Source organism: Drosophila rhopaloa, unplaced genomic scaffold (genome assembly GCF_018152115.1).
Source record: "Drosophila rhopaloa isolate 14029-0021.01 unplaced genomic scaffold, ASM1815211v1 contig_167, whole genome shotgun sequence".
NCBI classification, from domain to species: domain Eukaryota; kingdom Metazoa; phylum Arthropoda; class Insecta; order Diptera; family Drosophilidae; genus Drosophila; species Drosophila rhopaloa.
Genome location: NW_025335047.1, coordinates 1,112,622 through 1,124,085, shown reverse-complemented (window position 1 = coordinate 1,124,085; position 11,464 = coordinate 1,112,622). Strand labels below are relative to the sequence as shown.

General features: G+C 39.8%; 2 protein-coding genes across 2 annotated transcripts; one reads left to right on the top strand and one right to left on the bottom strand.

Moving 5' to 3' along the window:
* The first annotated feature begins 2,011 nt into the window (after positions 1 to 2,011).
* LOC108040738 lies at positions 2,012 to 3,283 on the top strand. The gene is made up of 2 exons (XM_017118322.2): positions 2,012 to 2,097; positions 2,600 to 3,283. Exons 1-2 carry the CDS (start codon positions 2,077 to 2,079, stop codon positions 3,020 to 3,022), a joined length of 444 nt encoding a protein of 147 aa, XP_016973811.1. The 5' UTR covers positions 2,012 to 2,076; the 3' UTR covers positions 3,023 to 3,283.
* Positions 3,284 to 3,945: 662 nt separating this feature from the next.
* Positions 3,946 to 6,846, bottom strand: LOC108040736 (adhesion G-protein coupled receptor G2). The gene is made up of 2 exons (XM_017118320.2): positions 5,680 to 6,846; positions 3,946 to 5,300 (listed from the first exon to the last, which is right to left on the bottom strand). The coding sequence occupies exons 1-2, from the start codon at positions 6,800 to 6,802 to the stop codon at positions 4,156 to 4,158; spliced, it is 2,268 nt and encodes a 755-aa protein (XP_016973809.1). The 5' UTR covers positions 6,803 to 6,846; the 3' UTR covers positions 3,946 to 4,155.
* Between the last annotated feature and the right edge of the window lie 4,618 nt (positions 6,847 to 11,464).

Below are 11,464 nucleotides of genomic sequence, written 5' to 3'. Positions count from 1 at the left end.
ATTACGTAGCATTCAGGCCTGACCATTTGGGCCGCATTTTCCTCTTTTTTGACCCGCCTTCTTTCTTTGTTTATTTTTTGACAGACGAATCCCCGAACGTGGAGCGTATGTGACAGAGGATTTAGCACTCAGCGCCAGCTGGACTCGAATCAGCAGTAAAAAGAGTGGGTGGTTATGGCTGATGATGATTATGATGCCCCTTGTATAACACATACGGCATATGAAATATGAACGAGTGCGAGGAGCTGAGCCGGAAGAGACCCTCATCAATATGGATTTCATGATGGACATGTGGCTCCAGTCCGAGTTGAGTTTGTTAAATTAATTGCATAAATAATTTACATAGTAATTACACGCACTCCTACTCGACGGGGAGATGCATGAGCCCCCGTTTGCATATAAATCAAAATGCTAATGCAGTCGAGTCGATATTTGCATTTTACGTAATTTTGCAAACTCGTAATTACGTAATGCCACAAGCTGATTGCCAGCCGCAGTCGTTGAGCTTTAATTGCGTTTCCGTTTCCGTTCCGCTGACTATCGAATTTCAACCCCAAGTTCTTGGCGAAGGGTGAACTGAAAGGAAGCGATTGTTTAATTTTATTGGTATTTAAAAAGCTTTGAATGCTTTTCAGATGTTTGACTATAAAAACAAATATTTCTATAACACACATTCATTTAATTTGGTATATGCACTTTAAAAATTTATTTAGAAGTAATGCCAACGTCTGATTCATTCATATTCATTATAGTTGTGATTAAAAATTTAATGGGTGTTTATTACTAATCAAGTTTTATATGGCTGATAATGAAATGGCTTAAAGTATACTTGTTAAGCTGTTGTGATGCACTCTATTTTCAAAAGTGATAAAAGGTTTTGTAATTAATAGCTTAATACAATAATCGCTTTTCAGAAAAACGTTATAGCTTACAGCTATCGCAAACTATTGATATCTATCAAATTTAATTTAATTAATGGGAAAAATTAAAAGCTAATAGACCATCTATGACTAGACATTTAATACATTAATTTATGATGGCATTTTAAACAGTTTGCCTAAAGTAATTTATTAACAGAAAATTAAATCAAAATGCTGCTCCTATTCTGCTCTTCAAATTACCATTTTACAATCAATTGAGTAGTCATAAAAATGTTCAAAGATCATTTACCAATTGGCCAGGTGAATATATGTTAATCTGCCCAGTCGATTGATGATCGGCCATTTCAACATCTCAATCGATCAGCATCAGGTCGAACAACTATTGCATGAACACAATTTTGTGAGTTAGCATATGAATCGCATTATGGCTTGTATTGTTGTTGACTGTCCATCTATGGATCAAAAACCATATTGGAAAGAGACATCTCTTGGTGTATCGAATGACAAGACAAACGATCTTTGATACGCTTTTAATGCGCATTGTCAGGCATAAAGAGGCGACGATTAAAAATCAATATAAATACATCGATTGCTGTTTTGAGCGCACTACAAAGGAAGCTCTGGACACGCTTATATTTCTTTATAGAAACCATTATGCTAATGACCGAGTGAAGACCCGACCCCATGTAAAGTGAGCACTCATAAAGTTGATTTATGCAGCCGAATCAAACCTATTTTGCATAATTATAATGGCGTGAACAGCCGCAAAGTCGCCTCAAAGTCTGAGCCCAAAAACACGTCCCACAAATCTATCTATGGGATCTTTGGCAAAGATGCGATGGCATCTCCAAGGGGTTGGGTCCCCTCGTTTGGCCAGATTTGGCAGCACCTCGTGATCGATCCAACTGGATTGCCAAATGCATAAATCACGTGCCAGTGCCTCGAAAAACAGAATTAGATTTCACACAAAATAGAGAATGGAGATCGGAGAATGGAGAATGTCTGCGACTGGCTTCGCTGTCTGCTCGGTAGAAATTTATGTAAAAGCATGAGTTGAGACCCTGAACTTGAAACGAGTCGGCGGAGCAGAAGCTCAGATCACTTCAGTTTGCTGCTGAGTTAACTGGAGATCGGTCGGAAATTTAGAGTGGGAACTGCCCCCGGAAAAAACGTGTTGGATACGAACTCAAGGAATATGTATAGGACGTGTTTTTCGGTGAGTTGGCAGCTGAAATCGCTAGTTAATGGATATACAACTTATGTATACGGTAAACTATTGTTCAAAGTGTCAGCTAAGATTTATCAGAGTTTTTTCATTCTCGTTTTTTGAGAGTATTCAATGATTTTATAAAGATTTTTGAATTTTTAATTTGAATATAGAAGGATATGATTGTCTATCCTTCTATATTCAAATTAATAATCACATAGAAATAATATTGAAAATCGAAACGCTTTATTATAGTTTTTACGTAAAATGAAACCATTTTTGTATATTTAAACAAACTACCAGTTTTACAATTCCTAACGAATTGTGGTTGTATAACTCTGCATCTTAAAAGTTTAACTTAACTTTAACTTTAACTCCAAAGGTAATTTGTTTAACGCCAAGGCTGGCGCCTAAAACCGCACACCACTTACTATTTTAAAGGTTGAATACTTTTGCACACCGTTGTTTGCTTGTTCAAAAAGTTATTAATTGGGTGTAATTTGTCTTGCAGCTGTTAACCCTTATGGCGGTGGCTAGTGCTGCCACCGTTGGTCGGGATTATCTGCCACGCCCACAGGCGAAGGCCTACGTCTACGCCGCGCCCCCGCCCAGCACGATGGCCCAGCTGCGCCGGATTATCCAAGGTCACCTGGAGCGGTTCCAGCAGGCGGATCAAGAGCACTTCTCCCGCCGCGCCAACGTTCAACTGGGAAAAGCGGAAGTGCCGGCGGAGAAGAAGCAGCAGGCGATGCAATTGTGGGTGGTGCGCACGCCCACCATTTCCGGTTCGGCCTCGGAAAACCTACTCGAATACGCCTTGGCGCCGAACACACCCACGCCGAAGGACTACGCGCATAAGTTCCTGCCCGAGGGCAAGGATGTGGTACCCGGAAGCTCTTACATTCCGCTGCGGTTGCTGGTGATAAAGCGCTGAAATGGCGGGCGGCGGCTTGTGTTGATCTGAAAAACAAGTTCCGGCGGAATGCCGACTGCCCAGACAACCAGTAGTTGGCTAATTGGCTTTAAGCTTACTGGTTCTAACCTCTAGTTTTCTAGTTTAGCAATACTTTAGTTGTTTATGTTAAGGCCCACGTTGGCAGTTCAGTTCGCTAATCTAAATTAAGTCACCACATCCCGGGGTCCGTGACTAAGACTTACGACCTTATCGCATCCAATAAAACCGAAATTAAGCCGACCTGTATGCCGTCGTAATCTATGAAATACATTCACCAAAAACTAAGTTGTCATCTCATTTGCATAAATTAGAAGTCATAAATTTGAAGTGAGCGGGGAACAACTTGGCCCAAACGGTTAAAAGCTGTCTATGAAACCGGTTCGCTTTTAATCGGTAAGTTCGAAGCTGAAGCTTAAAGCTGTACAAGTTCAGGTTTAGTCTTTAACTAACTAAATTTAGTAAAGTTCAAAGCTTGATTTTTTACTGATTTAATGTTTATACTAAATCTTGATTTTACAATTTATTTTATATCAAAATGGGTTGGTAAAATTTGAAAGTTTTCCATTTTATGTATTGAATCTATAATTTAATTTCCTTTTTTTATATTCAGAATTTAATATTCTCGCTTGGTTGGTGAATCATTATTTTGATGACTAACCTCTAAATTACTTTTCATGTTCTACACGAAAGCCATTATAACCGGTTGCCATGGAGATATAGAGATAAGATATCGTAGATCGTATAATCCAGCAGCAAACATAATGGCATTTGCAGCACAGCAATGTCCTCCTTGCATGAAAGTGGTTTATAATGTTTGTAATGGAAATCAGAGATATGTGGCTAAACAAATTAGTTTGCCTCTGTGCTGAATGTGGTATTTCAGAATTGAATAGAAAATGCAGTTTAGATAATATATTTCATTTAATTCACTAAGTTGCATCTACTTAAACAGTTTAAGTACATCTCAACAGAGAATTATTTGAGCACTTGCAGCTCAATAATTCCCATTATAATTTATAATTAATTACAAATAATTAATAAATGGATTTTTCTAAGTGGATTCTTATACATATATTCGTCAAAACTAACTATTTTTTTACCTAACTAGACACTTAGTTACTGGTACTGTGAGTTGATGACTGGCTTGAGCGTTTTAAAATCGAATCCGTGGGCATTTCGATAGTTTCTTGGTCGCCCTTCTTGCGCAAATTGCAACAGAGTCCCAACCAGGCCCGCTGATTGTCCTTGTTGAAGACTATAAAGTAAAGGAATAAAACGAAGCCCTGTAGTGTGGCTGTGAGGCAGAAGAGGTAGGCGAAGATCCTGCCAAAATCGAAATAGGTACACAGCCCGAAAATCCAAGTGATTCCCAAAAGAAAGAAGAGTAGAACGAAGAGACCCAATTGTTTTAAGATTAGATTCCGAGTGAACAGAGTCTTGTAGACACTCCAGGTGATATAGCCAACCATCAGGGCATTGGCCACTGTAATCAGTCCAATGGGCAGGACTACTCCCAGACTCAAGCCATATCCAGAAGGATAACACAGGATGGGAGTATCCAGGGTGGTGTTGCTGGGTCTGTAGCAATCGGGCTTTAAAAAAACCACCAACAATGTGGGTATCAGTGGCAATGTCCAGGCCACTACTGCTGATATCAATATGTAATGTCTTGGGTGATTAACCCCGATGACCCTGACATATCTTTGATACTGTAGGAAGCCTATAATAAACATCCAGCTGAAGACAACTAGGAGTAAGTACTGCATCACGGCTCCAACTAGCGTGCAACGATCCGAATTTGTTTGATCCAGCTGCTCCAGTAATTGACTTTGACTTAATATGAGGAAGAACAGCAACTGAAGACCCAGGGCAGCGCACAAGTTAAGTAGTATTTTTGTGGAAGCCAACATCCTGAAGCTCTTAAAAACTGCTGCAGTCAGGAAAATGAAAAAGAGTCCCAGGAGCGATAGGCTCAATCCCACATTGGTGATTATGTCCAGAGTGCGGTCATCTTCGTAGGTGTCTAGTCCTGTCTGCATTTTACTAACTCCCAGTAGAAAGGTGAACTGGGTGAGGTGTTCAGCATGACAGAGGATGACCGGATTCGAAGAGTTATCCAATCCATCACTGCCAGAGGTGGAAATGCCATCACTCAGCCAAGTCTCGTAGTTCCAATAGCCACATCCACCTTCGGATTGAGTTCGGTTTGCATTTCCATTGCGCAGGAAAAACGGCAACTTCTCGGGGAGATTGCGATCTAAGGGATATTAGTATTTAAAGGTCAAAAAACTTCTTTGATGAGTGCAAAGAAAAGTACAATAATCAATGAAATAAAAATTTAAAACCCCCACTTATTTATTTCAATGTCAGAATCATTATATAACTTATATTTTGTTTTGTTTGGATAAACCTGTTTTAATAGTTTTATACTTTCTACAACTTTAAAACGAAATATAGCCAGCAATAATATAATTATTTTGTTTAGCTTTAAAGTCGAGCAATACGTCCAAATGTAACAATTATTCCTAACAAAAAAGGTGTTTAAGAAAATAAAAACAGGCAAATAAATATTGTTTATAATGGTTATATTATTGTTTATCTACACCGCAAAAAAAATTCCCGGCCAGAGCACTCACCTTCCAATCCTGGTATGGTTATGGAGATAACATTACTAGTAGGTCGCCGTTTGAGTTCCTCTTCAGTTTCCACAAAAAGGGCATCTCGAGTGTATACCTTAAAGACTAGGTAAGTGGCTCCCTTTTTCTTTAGTTTCCTCCACAGTTTTTCAGGCAGAAATGCTGCAGTCTCCAGATTGTCTTTTCCCCTTATATCATCCACGTTATCGGTTGAATGAAGCCTCTTAAAATCCGATGTAAGCCCATCGGAAAAGATGGCAATTCCGGTAACATTGGCCACGTCTGGATCCACAAAAAATACACTCAGCTCGTTTGTCTTGAGAACCACAACTCCCAAGTCAAAAAATGGCTGGAAATTAAACTCTAAGCTGCTGTTAAACGTGCTGCTGTTTTGCTGCAATATTTTCGCACTCAATGAATCCAGATAATCTTCGAAGTTGCTTAGAAGGGAGTTTGTGGCATTGACATCGGCTGAAATTCGAAGGCTCTCGTCATCGGTGGACATCACCTTCTGGCAAATCTTCATTAGGTCCCCGACGACCTCAGCATTTCTTTCGCGTTTCCTAACGAGTGAGTCAAATATCTCCGAAATACTAAACACATCAGCGGCGGCCAGTTTTTCCTCCGATTGAGTGAGGAGATTACTCAGTTGGCTGATCATATCCGGCGGACTGTTCACAGCCAAAAGGTTAATACTTGTGCTGAGTTCAGGCGCCGATCTGCACGTTATGTGATCTAGGCTTTGCCACACTCTATTGCCACTTCGAATTTGGCACCTGCGTCTGATGGGAATGCCCCTTTCATTCAGGCACAAATCTCTAAGATGGGCTCTCTGACCAACTCTCGTTTTCTCCACGCGATTGGTCCGAGTTTCCTTGCCATCACTCGTTTCGTACTCAAGTTCGAAGTCTTCGGCCCTGCAGAATCCCCGATTGCAGTCCTTATAGGGATTGTGGGACAGCTGACCATCTGCATCGACGCAGAGGAGGAATCGGATGTTCTTCAGGTGGCAGTAGTCCAAGCACCTGCCCACATTCCCCTGGTCCAGTGTGTAAAGGGGGGAGTCCGTACTCCCCGATACGAGTATTATATAGCCAGCAATCCACCAGAGAAACAGCGGCATAGTACTGAATTTTAATTTGGTTAATTCAAGCGCAGGCTGCGTTGTCGCACTCCCAGAGCTTCGCGATCGACTGACGAGGGAGCGATAAAGTGCGAGTGGCGATAGAACGGGTTTTCCTCTCCACATACCCTGAAAAATAGGGCCTGCGAGAATGGTTCTTTCTGGGAACTTGGTTTGCTGGTCCAGTTCGGGCCAAGACCAAGGTCGGCTGGTGGATCATCCAGTCGGTGGTCTGAATTCCAGCCTCTTCAAAGGTTGAATGGTGTTCTTCTTGTTCAATAAAAATTTATGGCTTCTACACATATATTTTAAATCTATTAGAATACTACATAAAGCAAGCAATCGACTTTATTTGTTAACTTTTTTGGATAGTACAGATTTAGGAACTGCTTATACCGCAATAAACATTTATTTTATTATCTAAATGTTATTACAAAAATGTTTGGTAATCACTAAATCTGTAATATCCACAAGAATGAAGAGTGTTTTGGCATTCATATTTTCCCAAGGGAGTAGAACCTAATTAAAAAAATACAAATAATACAGATAAAAAGATAAAGGGTAATTAACGTATTTGTACAAGATAACAAGTTTATCATTAAATTGGGTTTCTCTAAAAACTGATAAGGTTTTGCTCTCTACTACTTTTTCTGACCACAGGAGTAATGATCATCGTCTGAATTTCATTCACAATCTTTAGGGTAGTAAAGGTTTCGGCCTTTAAACTACCTTATTGTTCTCTCTGATAAATAAAGAGTGAAAGCAACTAACGTTTGAGCTCTAGGCACGAACTCTCAGTTGGGAGCAGCCATAAGTATATGCATGCATCGATCGGTAGCTGTGGGATGTCAACAACTTTGATAAGCAGCCTTTTGAGAATTCACCCACCCCTCTTTATAAGGTACATTCAAATATTTGCACTAAGATAAAAATATAATCATGCAATGATATTCCACTTTTTCGAAAAAATGGAATACCTTTTTGCAAGGTGTGAAAGACTGAGTGCCATCATTTACATATTCAGAGATAAGATATGCCATTCAAAACACACACTTTAATAGGTTTTTACAGGTTTCCAAACGAATAGGGGATCTTTGCAAAATCTTTATTGACAATTAGAATAGTTAAGTCATTTTTGCCAGTGCTCTCCTCATAAATCCACAGCTTATAAGATCAAATGTGTCGATAGGTGGCAATAGAATTAACCGCGTGAATAATTAGATGCGCTACTTCAACAGCTGCCACCAGCATCGCCGATGATCACTTGATATTTTTTCACTTTCTGAATAGCCACTCAAGTTTGAAGAGCTCGCGCGCGCTCGTAGAAATAAGTCTGAATATTTTCCGACAATATAAAAGCCAGACTTTACACTTTAGACATCATCTGTCAATCGCGGCAGAAGATGAAGCACAACCAGTTGTTGATGAATTGCTGCATTCCCCACTTTTTATATTCGATGGTATTTAAAGTTGATAAGAAAACTATTTATGTAATTTATGGTAGTTAATTTATGATTCATAAGTAATAATAGCTATTCAGTGCACTTTTCAATGAATCTGGCACTCAATCATTCTGAATAACCCTACTGCATCTGTCCAAAAGGATAAACAGGGTAATGAGAAGGATGTTGTTTGTGGACTGTGGCCCCTGGCACTCGTTGTACAATTCTTGGAAATCAATAAAGTCTCTGTGGCCAAATTGCAGTATTTATATTCAATTATAATTGATGCAAGTAAAGGCTGCAACAATTGAGAAAATTCCTGACATTGCAAGGATATTATTTACTTTACTCACTTATTATCGTTGCAGATGTGCAGTCCTCAAGGCGATTTAATTTAACACTATTTCCATTGGATAAGCGTGTGCTGGGAATTTCGTAATAGATGTGTAAAATAGAAACTGATGCATGCCGACAATTATAACTACTAGGTAATTATAAACAAACGTGCTTGTAGGAGTAAAAATAAATTGTTTCTGGTGCTTTTATAATTATTATTTTTTAGCTCTGAATGACTGTTTTGAGCTTACGTTGTTTTTGTTTTCTCATTATAGTCTGTTAACTTAACAATGTTTCACGAACTTTAACTTTTCTGTTGCAAATGAATGTTAATAATTAATAATATTATAGTATAAAATAATACAATATAATAGTAGCTAAAAATATAAACAGGTCTATACGCTTAGCGGTATAAATATATTATATATAGTACAGCTTGTAATTAGATACTTATTTTAAGTAATAAATATATATTTTTAAGTAGGTCGATTGACCTACATTGAGGAGAGCAACGCAGAAATATTTATTTCCATAGCAACATTTTCCCCTCTTTTTGATTATGCCCAGAAGCAATACCATCACTGGCACGTAGAGCGGCACAAAAAGACACAGGACGAAGGAGAGGGTCCTTTTTTTCATTGTCATGGAAGATGGCCCAGCAACATGTTTCGGCTGTGCGGAGTGCTCTGGCAAAGTTGGTTCCACTTCAGGAATTTATTTACTCAAGTGTGATGCGATTATCCTGATGCACTTGTCCTTTGTCTCAATGCGCTAGTTACGCCCTCTGGGCACCGCCCCAAAAAACACAAACAGAATGGAATATTTTCGTGAGACTTTGGAGCTGGTATGTGTGTGTGCAGCAATTGAGATGCCCGAAAAGTTTGGTAACCCTTCTTCGGCCCCGGCCTCTTAATTAAATGCCAGGCAGATAGTCATCTTCTGGCAGCGAACTTGATTAGAGACCAGGGGCACTCACAGTTTTCCTTCTGCAGCGAACACGCTCCATTTCCCCAGGACAATTGTTGGCAGGACCTCTCAATGAGTTGGCTTCTTTTCCTTCGCGGCCATTCGCAACTCCTTCGCCGCCCACCCAACTGAAACTGGATCAAAACGATGACTTGTAACGACTTCAAGTGCCCAGAGCAGGCCCCATTTAATTTGTTAGCTGCCCTACTCTACTATCATGGGTGTTCGATTTAGCAACGTTTTTCAAATTAAACGAAAAGAAAAATACACTTAGTCATAAAGTATGTAATATAATTATGTTAAATATCCCATGCAGAAAAGTGATCAAAACCTGCAATAATTGTGATCATAGCTTTTTATCTGCCTTAAATATTTTCACATAAATGTGTTTGGTAAATTGCTAAATGGGTACCAATTTTTGGGGATTTTTGGTAAACAGATAATCCTGTCAGACTTTCAAATATATTTACAAATTATTTAAAGCCACAAAATGTTATCATATTTTAGAATAATAATAAATAAAAGTGTTGTTCTCTAAGGGTATTTAAGTCCTTGGTGTGCCAAGTTAAACCTCCCTTTTTATAGATAGAAAGCCAACGCAGGGCATCCCGCACAGTTTTTGCATTTGTGAAGAGCCATATCCCCCGGCCGACTGACAATGACTTTGACAGTCTGCAGGCGGAAATGCCCCCTTTCGTCCTGCCAACTCCTCCTTCAATGTCACCGGCAGCGATGTACTGTCAGCAGGACAGAGGCTCTGTTTTTGTTGCCGAATGCTCTTTCGACCTTTGTGCGTTTTGTGCAGCTCGGTAGCGAATAAAATAGCGCCAAAAGCCACCACAATTAAAACTTGGACAATGCGTTTAATTATGTTTGCGGAGAGTAATTAATTTATGCAGCGTTTGAGCGCACATGAATATCCGATTGATGCACTCCACAGCTGTTGGCGTGGTGGGTTCACTGAGGAGGCTTGCTTTTGTCGCTAACAGGTGCTTGTTTAGCCACGCCCCAGTGCGCCCCATTGGCGCGGCGACCTTGCCACCCACACACCCACCCTCCCGTCCGCCCACCCATTCAATTTCAATTACTGTACTGTACGAGGACTTCTGTTTGCAATGCAAGTGGATCTAATTTATTTGCCGCTTCTGGAACGCTGAAATGTTCATCTGCTTGACTGGAGCTACCCGAAAATCTATTGTCGTAGGTAAATTATGCGTAAGGCATTGACTGAGGCGGTGGGTTTGACAAAAATCAGCAGGAAAGTAAATAAAACCGGCAATAAATAACGCAGGAAACGGAAGTAGGAGTGTTGGCGAATGCAAAGTAAACACTTGCAGGGGAAAATTTAATGGATGATTCAACCCCCATCTAACTGATAGAAACTACATAAATGGAATTACAGCTGAGCTGTAAATTTGTTCTAAATATTTTGAAACCTTGCAATAGTTTTTGCTAGTTGTTATGAGAATTTAATTGTTATTTTTATTATTTTTAACTTTGTGATTAAAGTTAATACAGTTTAATTCATATTAATGATAATATAATGGGCACTTGTAACTTATAACGCGGAAATATGTAAGCCTCTCTTTAAGTAAATTTTTCTTGAGTCGAATACATTTTAGTAATATATTTGAACAATGCTAAATCTTGTTAAATGCTTGAGTTTAGCTAGTTAATATGTTATCATTTAAAACCGGGTAGCCGCCATCTACCGGTAGGCAGCAGCATCTGCTAGAGCGAGACAGGGCGCGAGAGCGAGCTTTCCCCACCGAAAGCTTTTCCGACTGGCTCGCTTTCCCGACGACCAGCAACAACAAACAGCTGAGTGGGCCAGGCAATTCGCAGCCGACAAAGGAAAAGCGGACAAGTGTCCTGCGAGCCGCCTTTAATACGGCGCTCCTTCGGCAGGAAGCGCTCA

Bases quoted from the DNA above. Each gene is read 5' to 3' on its own strand.
- LOC108040738 (XM_017118322.2), top strand. From the start codon at position 2,077: ATGTATAGGACGTGTTTTTCG. The intron at 2,098-2,599 runs GTGAGTTGGCAG...TTTGTCTTGCAG, and splicing joins TGTATAGGACGTGTTTTTCG to CTGTTAACCCTTATGGCGGT.
- LOC108040736 (XM_017118320.2), bottom strand. From the start codon at position 6,802: ATGCCGCTGTTTCTCTGGTGGATTGCTGGCTATATAATACTCGTATCG. The intron at 5,301-5,679 runs GTGAGTGCTCTG...AATATCCCTTAG, and splicing joins AACCATACCAGGATTGGAAG to ATCGCAATCTCCCCGAGAAG.